The sequence below is a fragment of the Pteropus alecto genome, unplaced genomic scaffold (genome assembly GCF_000325575.1).
Source record: "Pteropus alecto unplaced genomic scaffold, ASM32557v1 scaffold8, whole genome shotgun sequence".
In the NCBI taxonomy this organism is placed as follows: Eukaryota; Metazoa; Chordata; class Mammalia; order Chiroptera; family Pteropodidae; genus Pteropus; species Pteropus alecto.
The window spans coordinates 13,186,247-13,209,283 of NW_006494609.1; the positions used below are offsets into that span (position 1 = coordinate 13,186,247).

The 23,037-nt window shown below is 32.9% G+C and overlaps 1 protein-coding gene across 2 annotated transcripts in view; it reads right to left on the reverse strand.

The window, feature by feature from the left end:
• EML5 (echinoderm microtubule associated protein like 5) overlaps positions 1 to 23,037 on the reverse strand; it is a 123,774-nt gene that overhangs the window by 73,760 nt on the left and 26,977 nt on the right. For both annotated transcript variants that reach the window (XM_006925514.3, XM_006925515.3), the window contains exons 3-10: positions 20,500 to 20,598; positions 18,664 to 18,732; positions 15,751 to 15,936; positions 14,216 to 14,351; positions 13,116 to 13,317; positions 5,232 to 5,369; positions 2,649 to 2,905; positions 1,468 to 1,680 (exon numbers count right to left, since the gene is read on the reverse strand). In XM_006925514.3, the coding sequence (XP_006925576.1) occupies positions 1,468 to 1,680; positions 2,649 to 2,905; positions 5,232 to 5,369; positions 13,116 to 13,317; positions 14,216 to 14,351; positions 15,751 to 15,936; positions 18,664 to 18,732; positions 20,500 to 20,598 (1,300 nt within the window). The remainder of the gene's footprint in view (positions 1 to 1,467; positions 1,681 to 2,648; positions 2,906 to 5,231; positions 5,370 to 13,115; positions 13,318 to 14,215; positions 14,352 to 15,750; positions 15,937 to 18,663; positions 18,733 to 20,499; positions 20,599 to 23,037) is intronic.

The following is a 23,037-nucleotide window of genomic DNA, read 5'->3' on the forward strand; positions in this document are numbered from 1 at the left end:
TTTGCAGCCCATAAAAATTACAAATTATTTGTATCTGGAGTATATAAAATAACTTCAACAAATCAATAAAAGAAACAACTATATAGAAAAATGGCAAAAGATAGAAACTGTATTTGACAGAAAAGGAAATGCAGAAGACCAAAGATATCGGAAAAGATGGTCAACCTTATTAGTAGTTAGACAAATTAAGACCACAACATAATGACATTTACATTACCTAGATTTACAGAAATTAAAAAGTGTGGCAATGCCAAGTGCTGAAGAGAATGTGGGTCAACAGGGTTTATAAAATGATATAAACTCTTTAGATAACCATTTGGCATTTTCTTATAAATTCTCTATGACCCAGCAATTTTGCTCCTAGATATATATCTTTGAGAAACTTGCACAAAAGACTGGAAATGACCCAAATGTCCATTAACAGGAGAATAAATACATGAATTGTAGCATATATTCACGGCACAGTACTTTGCAGCAGTGAAAAACAAATACACTAGAACTACATGCACAAAATAATTTTTACTGAAGATTTCTAATAAAGCATACTCTATATCTACAATGAAAATTATCTTGTGCTCTGCTTTATTTGGTTTCCAGAAAGCTCACATTCAATTTTCATGTTTGACTACTGTCATTTTCTTTATCTGATTTTAATACTATGGTACTTCTATTTATATTTCCCCTGGTACTATTTCTCTCTATATATAATTATTGTAGTACTTATGGACCTGTTACAAGTTAACTCAAATACTTTATGGAACAATGCATGCAATAAAGACTAATAAAGACTAATACTAATTTCGTTTAATTATCCCCAGGACTATGAACAGAATGATTAATATTATTTTAGAATAGATCCAAGAAAGGTGTAGAAAATAACCCCTTATTTTTCTTAACCCTAAGATTATAGAAAATAAACAAATGTCAAAAAGAATATGTTAGGATTTAAGCAAAAACACACTCACACGTGAAAACCAACCAACAAACCAATTGATTCCAAACTATGACCTGAACTTGTACAGCTTTTTCAGAATTCTTGAGAAAAAGACAAGAAAAATGTCTCCTAAAAGATATATATGTTCAACTAGTTAAATAATTAAGATAATAAGCCATGAAAAAAGTAGAACTAGCATTGTACAGTCTGACTATAAAAAGCAATTTTAGAAGTGGGGAGAAAAATTATTCTTTAAAAAGAAAGAGGTATTAGTTCATTCATAATATATGGACTCAAAAATAATTTTCTAATAAAAACTTCCTGTTCAACAATATAACATGACAGTAATTTTTAATTAGCAAACTAAAAAGTAGCTAATTCTGTTCATTTTCAAGAAACCCTTCACTAATCAATACACATATTTTTAAAAAAATATAAACTCTCTTATTTATCTCAAGACTAATGTTTTGCAAGATCTTTAAAGTCTTTTATAAGACAGAGGTTACTAAATAGCATTTTGAAAGAAAAGGTACCTTTTCTTAAACAAGGATATCGGAATAATTTTACAATTCCATAGTCATCAGCTGTAACTAAAACTTGGCCAATATAGTTTCCATCTACTGAATTTATATCATTGGTATCTGAATACTTGGGCCAAATTCCATTTACTTCAACGCCTGAAACACATGTCCACGAAGCCCAGTGAACACCTTTTATTTCTTCTTTATTTGTCACTTCTTTTCCTCCTAAAAATAAATCAAAGTCTTAATTTAAGAAATTATTTCATTTAATTTTTACTCAAGCATAAATTGTACTGATAACATGGTAAACTCCAAAATTTAAATAGCTTCCCGCTCCAGTTAAAGTAGAAAGCATGAACAGGTAGGCAATATGGTAAGAAAAGAAGAAAATTAAATGCAAAGAATTTTTTTAGAAGCCACTACTGATTATACTGGTTCAGACACACACACAGATTTGATTATGATGGGCTTAGCAGGTTCTCCCATGTGGAAAATAAAACTGAACCCTGTTAAAATCATGCTACAGATTAGTCACAATAGGGTAATTTAGAAGAAAAAGTAAAAGCTAGAAGAAGGTGGCCAATCGAGTATTAAAAAAGAAACCTAAGAAGGTACGTGACTGAGAAAGAGAGAACACTGAAAAGGACCGAGAAAGGAAAAAGAGTGGGAAGTAACACACGTTACATTAGGTAACTCGACTTTAAGATTCGATCTTCATTAATGCAGACTGTTAATGAAAAACTTTTGGGGGAGATGTATTAATTATGAATCTAGTCTTTTCAAATAAATTATTGGAAAACAGTAACTAAGCATTATACTAAAAGTACTGAAAGATAATATTTTGATAATTACTTTTATTCTTTTTAAATCTTTGATGGAAACTTTTTTGAATTTAGTTTGTTAACTCTATTATCAGTATTTACAAATTTTATTTGAGGTAACCACAAAAACGCAAACAATTGATGGTCAGACATTTGTAGCAATTATATTTAATTAGTTCCACCTATAAAAATGGATTTTGACATAATAGGACAGCCTTATAGAAAAGATGACAATGCCTAAAATATTAGCTCAAATCTTCACTGATGTCCTATAATCAAATGTAACTTACACTCTGCTTCTAGTGAAATTCTAAAATATATTATAGGAACTAAAAATCTATAAATTATATATAATTTACTAGAAATCTGTACCTGGCATCCTATAAAAAAGCCTTTTACCGTTTCCATCATTTGTCTGTAAATATCTACTGTCTGAGGACCAGTCCAGATGAGTGATGAAACTTAGTGATCCCACACATTCCCCAAATTTTTTATAACGTTGAGCAACTCCATAAATGTCAACTGAGCTGTCATTGCATCCAACAGCAAGGTAAGTTCCATCTGGTGAATATTTTAACTCATGAATTGCTTCCTTCCTATCTTTAATATGTACAACTTCTGTCATATCTCTGTAAAGGAAAAAAAAAATTAGACCACATGAAAAAATTTATTATAGAATTAGTTGTTTTCAAATGTGTCCAAAATGATTATGAGGCTGTATCAAGTATTTATAAACCATAAAACAAAAGTGAATGAGACCAAGTAGTATTAATTCAGAAATAATTATTTTGCTGAACAGAAATATATGATTATAATATATGCTGGAAGCAGAGAAAAATGCTGAATTTCACTTCCTAAATTACTTTAAGTAGTTTAGAGAGTCATATTAAATTTCTGGAGCCACACAATAAAGAAATAAAGTCACAAATTTTTATGCTGAAGTTCCTTGTAAATATTGAGTTTATTTAAAATGTTTCATTATAAACACCATGGTTTTCAAATCTATGTTTATAACGAGCCAAATATGCAAAATTGCAGTTAGGAAATAAAGGAAGGAGGAGTTTATATCATTTCAGTAATACATTTGAATATATTTCTTTATATAACTACCACTAGTAATTTTTATTTCAACCTCTTTGACCTTTTTTGATAGAATACAAATTCTTTCCAATTAGGGACCATGTCGACCAGCAAAGTTAAACATTTTTTCAATGATGCCTTATAACTGAGTTTCCAAAATAATGCAGGTGTTGTAACAGCTATAAAAATGGAGAAACGCTTAGTTTAACACCATTGAGTTTCCAAAAGTCGTGGAGCTGGTGGGGAAGGGAGAAACGGGACAGCGACGGAGGAGGGGCAGGAGGAAGCGAGAATCCTTCTTTCCAATTAAGGCCAGGGTCTTTTTCCCATATATTTTTTGCATTACCAGTCTGAAATGCTCCAGGTGATTTCAAAAAAGACATTTGAATGGCTATTTCTCAATTTTTAAAGTTTCTAAATGGACGAGTTAAAGCAATCAAACTCCAATTTCTTCCAGTAACACTTACTAACTACTCGCTTTGTTTTAAGCACATGGAATGTAAAGATGAACCCATCTTCTGTGAGAGATGGATATGAAGTTATTATACTTAATAACCAATAAAGAGTGGTGAGTGCTCAAAAGGTATTGTGTGAAGTTCTATAAGAAATACTGAAAAAAGGTTAAAGACTAAAGGCAGGAAGGGACAAGGAAAAGTGATATCTATTTTAGCATAAACCTGAGGAGTTGAGTAAGTACAAGAGAGGGAAGGTTTTACAGTAAGAAGGTACAGCATCAACAAAGGCACGAAAATATGCAAGTGTACGGCACGAAGCAAATAATGTAACATGGATACAAGATGAGTGGGAAAGGTCATGATTGTTGGAGTTAAAGAGAACAATTGAGGACGATGTGTGACATCTGATATACTGCCCCAGAGTTTGTGCTTTGCCCTCGTGTAAATCATATAAAAGAGATCGAAAATGAGCCCTTTGGCCAGAGGAAGGATGAGATGACCTAGGGAAAAAATACAGACTAAGAAAAGCAGAAAGCCTAGGTCTGAACTTTGAGGCATTCCAATATTTATTGCTAGGCAGAAAATAATTAGCTTATAAAGAAAATGGAGCCAAAGTAGTAGGCTGAAAAGAAACAGAATTAACATCCAAAGCCAGAGAAGAGAACATTTTGAGAAGGAACAAGTAGTTAAGGGTTGGGTCAAATACTGCTGAGAATCAATGTAGATGAGAACTGAAAAATGTCTCCTGGCTTTAGTGACAGGGTACTCTTAGTGAGGGTTTTTCAATGTAAAGAGAGGGCAAAAGCTATATTGGAATGGGGGTAGAAAGTTAATAAGTTAATTGGAAGAAAAGAGAGATAGTAAATTAGGCAGTTTTTTTGAGAATTTAACTGTGAAAGAAAAGAGAGTAGAAATGTGATATAACTACAGAGAGACTTAAATTTTAGGCAAAAATTTTAAGATAGGACTGACTTGATATAGTCGATTTTTTTGACATAGGGAAGAGGCATGTTTGAGGGGGATTTTTTCAAAGCATGAAGCTACTAATAACAACAAAGCTTGATGCTGCTAATAACAACAAATTTAAAAACGTCATCCATTTTTAAAGCCTCAATGTCCCTTCCATCACCCTCCCCACCTTCAATGGGGATCATTACTGAAAATCAATACTACCAAGGAGTAAAGATCAGGACCCAAATTTATAGCTTAATCTACTAAGCATTCTTAACTCCCAAAACGAAGGTTTCTGAGTTAACTTAATTTTCCGACAAAGCCATTTTTATAAATATATTTTTTGATATTTAATGAAACTAATACCTGAAATAAATATATATTAATAAAAAAGGAAATGGGCAAAAACAATTATACATTCTACCTTACTTAGATACCTACTGTTTCTATTTTTGCCCTAATACCATACCTTACTCTAAGTACAGTGAAAGAGCCATCCTTCATTCCGAGAGCAAGATGGATTCCATCTACATTTACAGCTGCACAGCGAATTGGTTCTTCCATGTTACACCTTGCTATTAGTGCATGATCTACTAGGCTCCATATCCTGTAACATTTAATGAAAAGATAGTTATAGAATAAAAGAATAGTTAACTAGTGTTTGCTTAAAAACGATAGACTATGAAAAGATTTTAGTTAAAATAATAATCTCATCTTAAGCAAGACAAATCCAGATTTTCAACTATATGCTTCATGGCAAGGAATCCTTATCTATGAAAATAGGAATACTGTTCATGATTAAAATGACAAGAGTTGATAGAATCCTTTATTTTTAAAACAACATAATGACACTGATATTTTCCAATTATTCATTTCAGATGATTCCTACCTTGATCAAAGGAGGGATCATATATAATATAGTGATATATGACATACACTATATATATAGTCTCTTAAATTAAGGATGACACTTAAGACTATGCAAATTCAGTCTATTCAAGACTCTAATGTTGGAAATCTACAACAAAAAGTAGAAAATACTCGTTGTTTTAAAATTAAGAATTATACTTCCAAATAATCTAAAGGACAAAGGCAAAATCCTAATGAAAATTAGTTAATATTTTGAAGTAAGCTATAACAGAATTGTTTTATATCAAAACTTGTGGGATATAGCTAAAATAGTTCTTAGGGAGGAACTTGGCAGATCCTATAAAAACAAAAGCTATAACTTAATGAACAGGCACCTACCCCAAAATGTCCAGAAAAGATCAGTAAAACTAAGATTTTTTAAATGTTTTCATAGCAGTATCTGTTTTTAAAAAGTTCTGTTTTCATAGCAGTATCTGTTTTTAAAAAGTTCTGTTTATTGCTGTCCTACAGGAAAAATTATTTTGTATATTGTTTTTATATCCAGGAAAATGTGCTAAATTCTCTTTAATTCTAATAATTTATCTGTATTTTCCACATATACAATCATAACATCTACAAATAACAGTTGTTTCTTCTTTTCCAATCCAAATATCTCTCTTTATACATAAATATATTTTATACTACACACACGCGCACACAACACACAAACACACACACACACGTATTTGGCCTTACCATGCTGACAAAGACGTCTAGTCTACAGCTGTATGTAATGGCGAAAAAATATAATGGTAAAAGTGGGCGTCACTGTCTCCTGATTTTAAAGGAAAGCTTTCAATGTTTTAAGATTATGATATGATAAAAATGTGATATTTACTGAAGACTTTCTATGCTCTACCATAGGGGTCGGCAAACCACAGCCTGTGGGCCGAACTGGGCCCAGTGCCCGTTTTTGTACAGTCTGCAAACTAATGGTTTTTACATTTTTAAACGGTTGAAAAAAAGTTAAAATAGCAACGTTTTTGAGACATGAGAAAATTGACTTCTAATAAAATTCAAATTCGTAAATTGAGTTTTATGGGAACACGGCCACTTTTGTTTGCATATTGCCTATTACTGCTTTCGCTCGATCGAGGCAGATCTGAGTCACTGCAAGAGTCGATGGGAGACAGTGAGTGACACATCCCTCTGCACGGCTCCTTCAGCGCGCTGGGAATTGCAGTAACACGGTTTTAACTTGATAGAATTTCGAGTGCTACCAGAATTAACATGTGGTGACATTTTATTATTTTTAATTTCTAGTACAAACCCATCATGTCAAAACAGGAAGAAAAAAAAATGAACTTTGAATTCTGCATTTTTAAGGCACAGTGGAACACGGATTATATTGTTATTGAATTAGATGGTAAAGCATTGTGTTTGTTATGCAATGACACGATAGTTGTCCTAAAAGAATACAAATAAACATTGCCAGATCAAGCACTCATCACAGTATTGTAAACTCACAGGAAAGCAATGGTCAGAAAAATTAGAAAATTTAAAACAAAATATCTCACTGCAGAATTTCTTTACAAATTTGAAAATGAAAATGTTTCAACAAAAATAAATCTCTGAATGGTTCATCTGTTAGCCAAGCAAAGAAAGCTGTTTATTAGTAGTGGATTAAGTAAGTCATTTTGGATTGCAGCAGCTGAAGAAAGGTGTCCAGAGAAAATAAATTTAAGACTATTAGCTTTTTGGTGAGAACATTTGTTCAAAGAATTGAGGGTGTTGGGAACAACACCAACAGTTAATTAAAAAACAAAGCAAATAGTTTTAAGTGGTTTTCCTTGAATACTGATGAGTCAACAGATGTCACAGATAGTACTCGGTTGTTTATTTGAGGAGTCGATGCCAAGTTTGAAGTAATGAACAGTTAGCTTCTATGAACAGTATGTGTGGAACAACAGGCTAGAATATTTTCAAAGGCATCAGAGAGAAAGCACTAATCTAATACAACGTAAAGCGTAATCAAATGGTGGTAAACAATATGTATAGGGGAAAAAAGGCTCAAATTTATAAAGCCTGTGAAAATGTAAGGTGTTGAGCTTAAACAACCAAATATTTCTCCAGAAAAATGGGTTTATTTGGGAACAAAGAAGAATTGCCGCTGGAGACACTGCAGTCTAAAGGCAAACCACACAAGTCCCAAGAAACAAAAGAGAGGAAATTTTAAAAGAGGAGAGAGAAACAAGGAAAGCTATTATAAACAGTTCTTCCCGTCCACCTCTGTAACCAAAGGGTGTGAGAGCTCCCCCTTCTGGCCTCCTGACTCATTTGAACCCATTTCCCATTTAGGAAAAAGAAGCGCCCACGTTAATTTAATTTTACATAAACATACTCTTTGAGGCTGAAGCAAACCTGACTAGTTTTCAATGTGAAAATAAAATATAAAAACTGTTCTTACAGTTATTTCCAAACAGAACTTGTCTCTAATCTTCATGTAACAGAAACGTATATGATGATCAGTATTTCATAATTTTTTTTCATGTGGTAAATTTCAAAGCACGAAACAACAGGAAGCAGAACACCTAGTATTTGACATTTTCAGCAATCAAGGGTTACTATATTTTGTAAATGATAATACCACTACTAAAAACTTAATGCTATAAACAGAATGTCATTTGTTTCCAAAGACTAACAACATAGTAGGGATACAAAATTAATAATAAAAGCGATATATCCCGTGGCAAACTTTGGGGTAAGGTAAGGACTGTAATTCGCGAGATATCTTGGGGTAAACACTGCAGCTGCAAGTACCACCAGTGAGTATTCTCAGGGCAAATGGGAAGTGGGTTAAATGAGGTTTCTATTCATTAATTTTTGCAAAGCCTATGATTATTGATTATATTATTCTTTAGCAAGTATTCTGCAAAACGTTTTTTTGACTCATGTTTTAGAACCTAAAGTGTTGACCATGAACTTCATTTGCTTTGTGGATTTAACGACTGTCAGTTCTGAATTTTTGTCAGTGATAGAAGCTAAAAATCCTGACTTGCCCTACCAAACAGCAGTTTAATGGCTCAGCATTAATAAAGTTTTAGGATATTTTGATTTCAGAGACACGAATGAAATTTTTCTGAACTAGAACTGCCCTCAACTATTATTAAACACTGAATGACTTTGGAAATTAGCTTTTGCTGCAGATTTGATACTGTTTCTTAATGAATTCAATCTAAAATTATAAGCAAAAGCTCTCATATGTACAACTTATATATACTGTGGTAAAGTTATCTGGACAACAGTTAATGTTGTTTAAATAATACCACCAAGCTGCTTTATATCCCTCCTGTGCTATCAAAACTTGAAGCAAGAAACAAAATCTCCATGTTCCCACACAAATCTGCTGGGGATATTTTAGCAGAGCCTAATCTATAGTTCTAGCTGGCTGTGTTGGACCACCTTCCCAGGGCAGCTCTAAGCCCTGACTTCTGCCTCTATGCCCCGAGAAGGCCATTAATCTAACGCAAGCATATTCAATGGGAAAAAAATGCTCTCAGGATAAAAGAGGCTTTGGCTGACTGATGCTCCTAAATACTCACAATTTGGCCAACAGTTCCTTACTACCTCGACTGTTCTTTGAACATTTTTTTCAAGTGACTTACACTTTAACCAGCATTTTTAGGTGTTTTTAATGGAAGTGTTCTTTCCAAGTAACTTGCTCACCAATAACAGACAAATCTGAGCAATTACTTTTTTAAAAACCAGTTGCCGTTTTTTCAACAGCTGTGCAGCAGCTGGTAATAGCAGTTCATCTAAAATGAAAGGAACTGTAAAATAGTTCCTAGCAAAGCACATGGGTAAAGTGTAACCATATAAACAGAGCTATGGCATCTTCCACCTCCATAAAATCAAGTAGCACAATGACAGTAAATGGAATGACTGATTAACAGACCTTTAAAAAAGTGGTTCTCTGGAAAGAATTAGGTTGCATCCCCATCTTCTTACACACACTTGAGTAAATTTATGCTGATTAGGACTTAGACATAAAAAATAAAACCACTAATGTATGAAAAAAATATGTGGAAAAACTAACTTTGGAGAAGATTTCTTTATGATAGAAAAAGCAAGTCATTAAGAAAATGTTGATAAATTCAGCTACATAAAACAAAATAACAAGAAAAAAACATTTTTTTTTACAACAAAAAACTACCTAAGTAAAAAAACAACTAAACTGGTGGAAATTGTTTGCAACTCACATCACAAAGGGTAAATATCCATCATATATAAAGAGCTGCAAAAAATAAAGGAGAAAAAGGATACACAATTCTACAGAAAAAAAGGCAAGAAATATGAACAGATCATAGAAAAGATTCTAAGGAACTAATTATTTTTTAAACTAGTAAATGGGAAAAAATTAAGTTCTTTTGTCCTTTTTCTGTACAAATTATACCCAGAATAATCAAACAGGTGATGAGAAGAAATTCTCTTTATAAAAATACGGTAGCTAACAAATTTAACAAATGATAAAGTTAGAATACCACCATTTGAAATTCTTAATGAAATAACAGATCTAGGTAATACATTCTCAACAGGCATAATATTACCTCAAAAGGGCTAAAGATCAGTTCTTAAGGATGAAAATCTTAAATATTATAATGGTTTGTGATTCTCTAAAGGGCCACAGTACAAAAACAGATATACAGTTTTTTGTAGTGTTAAAATTTCATGCAGAAGAGGTGTGATTAGGGGGAAAAATGTCTAAAAAGTCTCATTAGGAAAGCAAAAAGGTTGAGAAACACTGATCTATATAATAGCCATCAATGGCTGCTAATACAACAAAAATAAATAAATAAAAAGAGAAACTACGTATTACATACCATTAAAGAGGGATATACATTATTACCTAGGAAATAATCTTGGTAAAAATTCTTAACTGCATCTCATCAAACCTCTACATCTATCAGTTTACAGGATACATGGAAGAGAGAACATGTTAAAAAAAAAAAAACACTGAGTATGCAATTAACCAAATCCAGCACGTGGAGAGCTCTAGAAGGCAAATACTTTCTTCAACGAATAAACTGTAAGAAGAAAAAAGGAAAGGAAGGAAACTGTAGAATAAAAGAGATTTAAAGATAGATCAACAATTGCAATATATGGACCTTATCTGGAGCCTAAGAAGCCAAAGAAATGCTGTCTAATAACAATATTGTGATGATGTTTAGAGCTATCTTTTAGAGATACAAATGGAAATAATTACACATGAAATGAGGAGAAAAGACAATGACAAAGTGGAAAAAGTATCTCAACTCATATCACTGACCATTGGTTCTCAAACTTCACCACACATAATAATCACTTCGAAGGCTTATTAAACCAGATTGATGAATTTCTGATATTAGGTCCTAGATAAAGCATGAGAATTTGCATTTATTACAAGTTCCCTGGTAATGTTGATGCTGCTGGTCCAGGAACTACAGTCATAGAAAGAGGGCTACTTTCTTTAAAATGTAGACAGATTTTGTCAGATCCTATTTAAAAATAATTAGAAAAAGATCAATGAACTATTAGATAATAGGCAAAGAGATTGAGCAGATCACAGAAAAGAAAATGCAAATTTCCTCTAAACATATGAAAACATACTCAACATCCATCAATATGACAAAAATGCATGTTTTCAAAAACACAAGATATCATTTTTCACCTTTGGGGTAATTATTAGTGTTGGTAAGGGTGTGGGAAAACAGGCACTGTCATACACTGCTGATATGTATGATAGGTATATAAATTGTTACTGACTCTGTGCAAGGCATTATCTATCAAAATTTTAAATGTATATATCCTATCAACAAAACAAGTAATTGCAAATGTTGAGGAGGTTCTGAGGGAAAAAGGAACCCTCATATACTGTTGATGGATATGTAAATTGTTAGAGCCACTATGAAAAATAGTATGGAGGTTCCTCAAAAAATTAAGAATAGAATTACCATATGACCCAGAAATCCCTCTTCTGGGTATCTACTCCTCAAATTCGAGAACATTTATCCATAAAGATATATGCACCCTGACATTCACTGCAACATTATTCACAGTAGTCAAGGTATGGAAACAAGTGAAGTATCCTTTGACAGATGATCAGATAAATAAGATGAAGTACATATATACAATGGAATATTACTCAGTCATAAGAAAAGATGAAATACTGCCATTTGTGACAACATGAGTAGATCTTGAGATAATCATGCTAAGCGAACTCAGAAAACGTTGAGGACCGTATGATTTCACTCACATGTAGGATATAAAACTGAAAGCAACAAATGAACAAGACAAACAAAAATCATAGACACAGACAACAGTTTAGTAGTTACCAGAGGGGAAGGAGGTGGGAGAGGAGGTATATTATCAGTAAAGGGGGTCAAATATGGTGACAGAAGATTTGACTTAGGGGGGTAAACACACAATGCAATATACAGATGATGTATTACTGAATTGTACACTTGAAACCTGAATAATTTTATTAACCAATGTCACCCCAATAAATTGAAAAAAAGAAAAATGAAAATAGAATGTATATATGCTTTGAACATTGCTAAGAATTTACCACAGAGATATTTGTATTTACACATGTACAAAATGGCGTAGGTATAAGGATATTCATTGCAAGCATTATATTTAATAGCACAAAACTGGAAGAACCTAAACTCCCAACAATAATGGATTAGTTCACAGTGGCCAGGACATGGAAGCGACCAACGTGTCCTATGATAGATGATTAGATAAAGAAGATGTAGCACATATAACAATGGAATACTGCCATCAGATGAAATATTACCATTTGCGACAATATGGATGGATCTTGAGATAATCATGTTGAGCGAAATAAATCAGATGAAAAGTTGAAAACCATATGATTTCACTCGTGTGTGGCATATAAAACTGAAAGCAACAAACAAAACGACAAACACAGACTCATAGACATGGACAATGGATTAGTGGTTACCAGAGGGAAGGAGGGTGAGGGGAGGTAGAGAGTGGTCAAAGGGGTCAAATATTTGGGGACAGAAGGAAATCTAACTTTGGGTGGGGAACACAATGCAATATATATATGACATACTGCTGAACTGTATACTTGAAACTTATTTGATTTTATTCATCAGTGTCACCCTAATAATTTTTAATTAAAAAAAAATAATAAGTACATACTAAGAGAAAAAAATAGATTAGTTGAAAAAAATCACTGTATATCCATGCAGAGGAATATTACATGGTTGTTAAAAAGGTGTAGGTAGCTCTGTAATATTCTGATATGGAAAAAACTCCAACTTATGTTTCTAAGAAAAAAAATCTTAAAATAGTTAATTCTATTAATTTTAAGTGCCTATTAACTGTGCTCATTTGTTATACCACAAGCTGATTAACTTTAAATCTAAGTATTTAAAAAGTGTTTATGTTTATCTGAGTACAAATTCCAGCCTATGCAATTATTTTATAATTTGCTTACCTGACTGAACGATCATCACTTCCAGTCACAGCCAAAGGTTTAGTAGGATGGATGGCAAGTGCCCAAAGCTCACCTTCACAATGCCCTTGCATAATTAGGAAAGGTTTATTTCTTTCATGCACCACAATTTCAAAAATTTCACTGTCCTGTGTTCCAACTAGGATGTGGTCACCCCGCCAACAAACACTCCTCACAGACAAACCTAGTCAAAAGTGAATTGTATTTAAGATCAATGCTGTAATAACAGAATACCGGTTGCCTAAATCAATATTAATTTTTATTCCTTTTTATACCTTAGATGTAAGATAAAAGGAATATGCAAGTCTTTGATCCATACATCTTCTTCAATTATCTATACTGTTTTCTACATGGACTACTTTTCTCTTTTTATATACCTAATTGCTACCCATCCTTCAAGACATACACTCTTCTTCCTTATTAGACAATTTCAGTCATAGTCAAACTACTTCCCTCAACCAGAATCTTACAACACAGTTTACACCATCTGAAAAGTAAGTATTTAGGAATTACCTTTATAGAACTTTATTTTCCTCTTGTAATAATCAGACTTTTCATGTGCCTATATTCCATTTGCAACCTGCTCAGAAAATCATTAAGAGAGACTTCTACTTTTTCTGTATACTCTACAATCCCTTTTGTAACCTTGGGAAAGCTAGTATTTCTCTCAGTTTTCTTATCTGTATAATATGACTAACAGAGACACTGTGTACAAAAGCTCTCCCAATCCTCAACACACTTTATTTTCAACAGTTTATTTGCTAAACAGTTACATTTAGCATTCTAATAGTAAAATGTTTTCAAAATCCAAGGTTACCAAAGTAAGTACTTATCACATCTCTTTATGGGTCGCATTTTAACAGTCATCAGACAACAAAAGAATCTTTGACATAACAGTAAGCCTAGACTGTCTTTAGGCAAAGTTTCTCCTCTTCAGTAGAATTTCAATTAAATGCATACATTTTAAAGGGCAAATGTCTTATTTCTATTTACAAAACATACATTTATATTTACTAAAAGAAACAGATGATCTTTGGTATATTTAGAATTTGCCTGCTAATGAGATATTTATTTTTTATTACCTTTGTATCCCTGGTCTGTTTCCCTGAGATCAATCACAGTAATTGGTTTAAAAGTTAAATCCCAAAGACGAATGCAGCCATCTCTGCCACCAGTAGCAAAGCCTTCTTCACAAGCATTCATGCTAAAAATTCCTGCCTAGAAGAGGAAATAAAATAATTTAATAACATATACTTTTTAATAAAATCTACGAGATGAAGGTAGAAACCCACTTTAAAAGCTTTTGATGTGACACAGAAATAAGCCAATATATCAGAAAACACAAAAATCTACAAATAAATGTATACATAGGAACTCAATATATGATCAAGGTGGTATTTAATGATATGGGCCTAACATAAAATAGTTAAACCTTACACCATGTATAAAAATGAATTATAGATATAAAATTCCAATTGTAAAAAAATAAGACAAATACGTTAGAAAAGAATCAGAACACTTATATAATTTTGGGCTGTGAGAGACCTTCTAAAAATTTTCATATGAGAAAAGATATAAGCAAAGACAGACTGGGGAGATATTTGCAATGGATATGACTGTCAAGAGATTAATATCCCTAATATACAAATAAATAAAGGAAAGAACGTTCAACAAAAAAGAGCAAAGAATATGAAAAGCAGTTTAATAGAAAAGGAAATTCAAGTAGTCAATAAATATAAGAAATTTCAGCAATAGACAGGAAACAAAGTAAAACAAGAAATTACAATTTTTCCCCAGAAGACGAGCAAAAATTTACAATACTGGTCACATCTTGTGCCGATGAATATGAGGATGAACTGGTATTTTCCTATGTTGATGGCGAAGATGTGAACTGCCACAACCTTTGTGGACGAGAAACTGGCATTTCTGGTCTTTAGGCAGTTTGCTTAAAGCAAGTCCTGTGTAAGTGTTTCCTGAATATATTTAATACGTAATAGTGGTTCACATTAATATATTTAATAACTTTTCTAGTCAGGATCTTACTGTTCACAGTGTAGTAGCTCCGTAGCTTTACTAGGTGAGGGACCCAACTGCTAAAAAGCCCACATCAAAAACCATCACCAGTTTTAAAAACAGATTTTTCCCCCTGATTTGATAACTTAATTATATGAGAATCTCATGAAGTACAAAAATTAAATTCCTTTGCTGCTCACTTAATAAATTGATATTCAAATTAAAGTTACTTTTTTCTAGAAGTGTCCCCCGATTTTCCACTGGTAAATTAGCCAATAAAGCACTAGCTTTATGTCAATGTGGTTAACCGAGAATTCTTTTAGATTGAATTTAACACGCTTTTTTTTAACACTACTCTGAGAAAGACACCATACTAAAGAAATGGTTTGAACAAGATCCTGATTAAACTAATTTAATAAACATTCTCGTGTCTGATTGGATATTTCTTCATTGAAATCTTAAAAACAAATAGACAAATTAATTCAGTTACAACATTTTTCAAGTAACTACACTGATTAGAAAGTTTACTATTATGCAATCTTTGGTTCTAAGACAAAAAGACAGTTAACATCTAAAAGTGTTTAAACTATTTAAATATACTTACAGTATGGGCTCCTTGTATTGTTCGTATAAGATTGATTCCTTTCCAAACATATATATCCCCATTGAGTGCACCAGAATATGTCAGTTCATCCCTTGCACAGGCCAGGCACAATATCGTCTGAAGGTCACCAGTCTTACCAAAGACCCCTCGTTTGGGGGTCAGAGCGTTTCCACATAAACTCCAGAACTAAAAGGTACATAGTATAGGCAAATTACCTAAGAATGCTTATAAAATACAGTAAAACATTCCCAAAACTTTAATGCTACGTTAGAGCAGCAGACTAGAAATTACCTAAGAAATTCTCTTATGATAACAATAGCATTTAACATTCACATCCCCACCCTAGTGTTGTCAATAGCTACATTATAGCAGATAAGTCACTGGTTTCAATCTTTATCTGTAAGAACAAGGGGGGATGAACTACATTACTTTAAAAATATGTTATGCTTCCCTCGGGTTTCTGAAAAAACGTCTATGTGAAACTTAAGTAAAAAAGTTGGGAATGAATTAGCAATGAAAATGAAGACACCATATTGCTAATAGGAAAAAAGACCGAACCTAATATTCAATCTCTGATGAAGACAGTAAAGATGAAATAATGAAAGGATTAGTATGTTGCTCTCATTGATACTGTCAAAGCTAAGCCATTCTTTTACATGCAAAGCTTAAAAATGTGAGATATACATTTGGAATGATTAGGTCATTCTTGAAAAAACATAGGAAGTCAAACGTAAATCTTCATGTCCAGGATTTTTGTGCTTTTACATGTATTTAGGTAAATTTTAATAGTTTGCAGAGAGAAATAAAGAAACAAAAATGGGGTAAGGCAGGGATATAGACATTAAGTAGTTCTGCCTAAAGAAATTAGGCAGAAAATAAATTCAACTAAGTCAATTACCATTATATTATATACTTAAAGATGTTACTTGACCTTCAAGATCTTAAGACTCAAAGATCTTAGTTTAAAATCTGAGGCCTCAAAGAACTGAAAATTATCATGTTTACTCAAATTACTAATGAATGCTTTAATCAATGAAACTTCATGATTTTTCATTTTAAAAGCTCCATAATTTCTGTGCATAAAGACAGCTGGTCCTCTCCCTTTCAGCAAGTCCCAAATTCAATCTATTATTTTCCTCTGGATCACTGATTCTCAATTTTGGCTGCACCTGAGAATCACCTAGGGAAATTATAAAACGTAGGATGCCTGGGCCCCCTCTGCAACAAACTGAGACAGAATCTCTGCAGAGTGAAGGCCAGGTATCCAAGTGGTTTTGACACTCTAGAACTATTGTTCTAGAATCCAGATTAGTGCTATCTAACAGAACTTTCTTTGATGATGAACTGTTATCTATATGTATGTGTGTATATGTACACATGCTGTTCAATGGAGTAACCACATGTGACTCTTGCGCATACTGACAGTGTGACTGAAGAAATGAATATTACTTGTATATATACACATGCTGTTCAATGGAGTAACCACTAGGTACATGTGACTCTTGAGCATACTGACAGTGTGACTGAAGAAATGAATATTACATTTTATTTACTTTTAATTAATTTAAATAGCCGCATGTGGCTAGTTGCTGCTGTACTGGCCAGTGCAGTTCTAGATCACCTCTGAGACTTAGTTTGCTCATATGCATTGTCTGCAAAGAGAGCTACCATGCTATTCATAGTCTCTATCAAGTTAGAAGAAATGTAACTCAGAGTAAAAACAGTTTGTTTAATTTAATTGAGAAAAGTTTTTTAGCTTTATTTATAATATAAAACAGCAGTAAGGTCTCTATTAATTTGCCAATAATTTATTAAGAACTTAATATACATCAAGTACTGTGTCAAACATCACCTGGTTTACCAAAGATGAACAGGAAAAAAATTTCTACCTTCACGGTGCTTACACTACGTAACTGAAACCTAGCAGAGCCTTTTGCTTAAATATTTGTTGAAAAAATAAAGATTTTATACTATTATCAAATCAATACCAGAATACAAAAACTAGAATTGCAGGAACAGCTAAAGGTGCTTTGGAGAAAATATAGATAGAAGAGTGCGTATCAAAAGAATGTGCACTCAGAAACTTACTAAGAATTAACTTATAAAGAACGGTTGTATCAGATAGTGGGAGAAAAGCAAGTATTTCCAATTTACACCATGGATTTTAAAGTACTATAAACATAGGAATGAATAACACCACTGACTATACGGACCTCAAAACCTGAACTATAATCAAAACTGAACTATAATCAAACCTGAACTAATAAAACAAAACTCGGCTTAAGTGAAGTAAACACGGGCTGTCAAAGGCTGAGAGCAAATATAGAGGAAAAGGTAACACTCTCAAAAAGCTGACCATGTGCTAGGCACTATGACAAACACCTGGATATAGCTTTATTTAATCATCAACTCTGTGAGGGTGGTAACAGAAGCCACAGTTTTAAGATGTGAAAAAAGAAACACTCAAAGAGGTTAAATGACTCATCCCAGGTCGAACAGCTGGTAGGTGGCAAAGCCAACTCTGTGCGTGTTGCTTCTACCACGCCATCTTGTCTTCGTGAATGAAAACCTCTTAGTTTATTTGGTTTCCTGTTCTCACATTTTACTTTCTAAATGATATAGGAAGAAACAAGATGAACAGAGTAAAACCTACTTCATTAGACTATAAATTCCTTTATGGAAAATATTTTATTAATTTCCTATTGATACCTATGTCCCTTATACAGATGCCTCACACAGAGTAATTATATAATAAATTTGTTAGACTGAACATAAGAACGTTAAAAATGTTGACATTTAAAAAACAATACTATCAAAATCCTAAAACTATCCTAAATTGTAAATAGTGTGATATGTACTTAGTGACAGAGGATAAGCAAACATGACTATTATAAAACAAGATCCTTCTAGTACCTTGATATGTTTTACACCACAGCTGACAAGTTTATTTGGCTGGTACAAATCCCAAGAAATATCAAATATCTGTAAACAAATCAGATTCATAGTTAAAATACTTATTTTCAGAATCATTTAAGAATCCTATCCAGAAGACCAAGTAGCCCCCAAACTCTATGTCATAAAACAATATTCTTCAATAAATAATCAGAATTCAACACTTCAAAATCTTATGAGAAATATGTAAATAATAGAGAATAAAAAACTATTTCTTAGTTTCTATGAACTTATGAAGCAACTAGTGGAGTGACAACACCTCTATTTTTAATATTTTTTTATAGACCAAAAATTAGGTCCATAAATAACAAGAATGGCTCAACAGAACTAAGGCATGAAGCAGGTACCTGCACAATTTCTACAAAAGAAAGATCTGAATGGAACATACAGCTAGAAATAGAGAACATTTTCATAGCTTTCTACCATACAGAACTACTTACATAAAGGATCGAAACATTTATTTCACAGTAAAAGTTGTTTTTATTTTTTAGCTTTATCGTTTATGGGTCAAACAAAATTTTGGAGATCCACAGGCTTCGTCCCAAGATTCCATAAATTCTAAATACATACAAACCATTTTTCTTACAAGAGCAAATAAGATAAAAAAAAATCTAGATAAATAAAAATGCATATAAACATGCACTTTAATAATAAATGAAAGAAAAACTAATATCTGAAAAATAATTTCATAGCAGAAAAGAACCATTTTGCTATCTGGTAGTCTTCACCATGTTTCTTTGACACTTGCCAGTATAATGCTTACTATCTCTAAAAATGCACAAAGTGATAATCTTCAGTGATAATGAAGAAAGAATACATCTTACAAATGAACGTTTATCAACTCACCATAATACAGATTCCATGAAAAACACACTGATACAACTTTAAAATACTAACCACAAAAGTAACTTTTGAAAACTCCAATGATTTTTCATTAAAACCATTATCATTTTTCATTAAAACCAGTCTATTTACTACATCCAAAGTACAAATGTATGCCATACTTTGCTCTAAGAATACACAATTGTTTAATAAAATATATCTAACACTTTAATAATTATCTAAGTTGTGTTGGTGAGTGTGTAACAGGTCCCTTTGAGAATCTGCTAAAAACCAAGTTTATTTTCCAAAATGCAAATACACACAAATTTTTCTATATGACTTTTACAGATTCAGAGATTCACCCAAAATAGAATCAATGACTATCTCTCCTGTGCTGCAGGGTCAGGCTAGGGTTTTACCACACACACACACACACACACACACACACACACACACACTTTTAAGAGTTTATGATAAAATTTTTGATGTATGTTTATGAGTAGTACATTTAATTAAAAAGCTGACTATAATGTATTCTTTATATTAATTTTATAAAACTTGAAATAAGGAATATATTTTTAACACATTTCCAGAGAAAAAAAATGTTAGGTGTCTGAGAAATTTAATATTAATGTAATTTTAATTTCATACACAAAATATATTCCACCTAAACTATAATATATATGTAACAAATTAGTGGTAAACCAAACTAAATAGACCCTAGGCATGAACCAATAACAAAACATTTATCCTGCTGAAGCAAACACTGCGTTGAAAAGTTTTGTGCTAACGCTATACAGGTTGAGTCTATAATATATATGCATTCTAAAATGTTATGAGAATTAACAATTGTATTTAAAATGTTTAATTACATATGAAAAATTTGGCAATAACAAAACACAGAAACACAAAATCCCATCACTCCCTCTGGCCTTCTCCCATCCAATATCCATTAGAAACCCCGAGTATACTTACTCTATCTGTGTGACCAGGAGCCATAGACAACATTCTCCCCCTTTTCCAATCCCAAACACAAACTGCATTCTTTGAATCAAGTCCAACTGAAACCAAGCGCTGAATTATGTCCAACAAGTCCAGAAGGGAGTAAAAAGGCAAGCGAATAAAAAAAGGAACCAAATTATAAATGGCAAACAAATTCTACTCATGGGTAATATAAACATCAAAACTTATACATTTATGTTTTATAGACCTCCTAAGAAAGGCTGGATATAGTTCATCTTGTTAATATTTGCACATATGTGTAGTTCTTCACTTTAAGAAAGAGAAGAATGACTTCCATTTCTAACAGCAGGAGTGAAAAAATACTCTAAACATCTCTCCTGCCAAAAACAAATGCTCGATACAATGTAAAAACATCTTTTTAAATGCAGTGCTGAGCTATTAAAAAATTGAAAAATCTGAGAACAAAAACAAAGTGGTTTCCTATGGAAATCTTGGACAGTGAAGGAACACTCACATCCACTTTACTCTAGGTATTAGCTAAATCTTGGTACGACTGGCTTTTGTTCTATAGGCTGAACAGGAATAGGAGACAAAGTTTCGGACCTGCCCAAGGCAGACATCTGAATTGCAGACCTCCAATTAAAACAGTGAACTCAGAGTAAGGAAAACAAGAGAAGATCCCTTTTTAAAGCAAGGCATAAGGAGAACAACAAACATTCTGAAAATTTGTAGCCACAAGCTGCCTTCATAGGGTTATATGGCCTAAATCCACATTAATCATGAATCCCTCAGGTGGAAATTTTCATTCAGAGTGGTCCTAAGGATCACAGTTTTCGAGCATCTTCAACGTGTTGCACAGGCAAACATAAATCCTATGTGGAGAACTTAAACTTCAATCCTCCCGCAAAGAATTCTTAAAGGTAGCAATCAATTAAAATAAACTTAAAATTAAAAAGAAACAACCCCCTCTCAACAACCACAGGAAACAGAGACCTGAGTGGGAATCAGTAAGTCATGACAAACAGTAAAATCAGTCCTGCAAAACATCAGGCATTGACATTACCAGATTATATAAAATAAGCTTAATGTGATAAATAAAATTAAGGCTTCAAAATATCTTCATGTGAGCAAAGAACAGTAGACTATAAAAAGTACCCAAGCAGATCTAAAGAAGCAAACAGAATTTCTAGAAAAATAAATTTAAAAACTCAGCAAGAAATTAAAGAGAAGTAAAGAGACAGAACTGAAAAAACAGCGAGATAGAAAGTATAAGAGGTTAAACATGAAAGATGGACTTCTGGTTATATATGAGTATCAGGGTCTGAACTTACACCCCTGCCATAAACGAGAAACCTGTACAAAATATGTGAAACAAATATTTTCAGACGTTCATAACAATGTTTTACTGTGAATCTGGAAAGAGGGGAAAACGCACAAGATGAGTCCTGCAACTGTCCTAGACTTTATCAAGGAGGCAATTTCCAGTCAATAGCACAAGGTGGCATCCAGGTAGAGGCCAGCAGATGTGCTGGTTTGAGAAGACAGAGCGCCAGGAGGGCTAGAATTTCAGAGAGGCCAAGATAGCTAGAATTTGCAGAACAGAGAAGGGGCTCCAGAAAAACTGTTTATGGGTCCCCTTGAGAACACAGATCTTTGCATGCACAGGGTACAATCCTGAGGCTAATTCAAAGAACAAATTCTGGTGGGGGTGGGGGAGGAAATTAGTTAAGAAGCTAAAGCCAAACAACTCTCAGAGATCACGAACAGTCAGTCTGGATCAGTCAAGACTTAATTTATACATGTGAATGAAGAACATCTAAATGGTAAATAGATAAATAAGATTTCTAGTTTTTAATTTGCTTTTGAAACTGTTCTAGGCAAAAATGACAAGTTATTACATGTAGAAATAAAATGAATGACATAATAGCATAATAAATAGGAGAGAAAAGAAGAATATTTTTTCTATAACCTTTTCAGGTGCACATGATGCTTCATTAAGATCACAAAATTCTGAATCACAGAAGCAGCCTAAACAATTTAAAAAAAAAAAAATACAGTATGTTTTCTGACAAAAACAGAAATCAGAATAACAGAAAGTTACGCAGAAAATCCTTCAAACATTTGGAAATTAACAATATATACACTTCTAAGAAACATAAGGGTTGGAGAAAAAGCCACAAGGACTAACCCACATACTTTGAAAAGCACTGGTTTAGAAGCAGGGCTTGCAAACTACAATGCTCAGGCCAAATCCTGCCTGTTCTCCGTTTTTGTAAGTGAAGTTTCACTGGAACAGAGCCACACCCATTCTTTTACAAGCTGTCTAAGTAAAAGACACTACAATGAAGAGCTGAGTAGTTGCCAAGAGACCATATGGCCCACAAAGCTTAAAGTACTTACTACCTGACTTGTTATAGAAAGTTTACCAATCTCTGGTCTAGTGCAGTGGTCCCCAACCTTTTTGCACTAGGAACTGGTGCTCCTATGAGAATCTAATGACTGATGATCTGAGGTGGAGCTGAGGTGGTGATGCTAGCGCTGGGGAGCGGC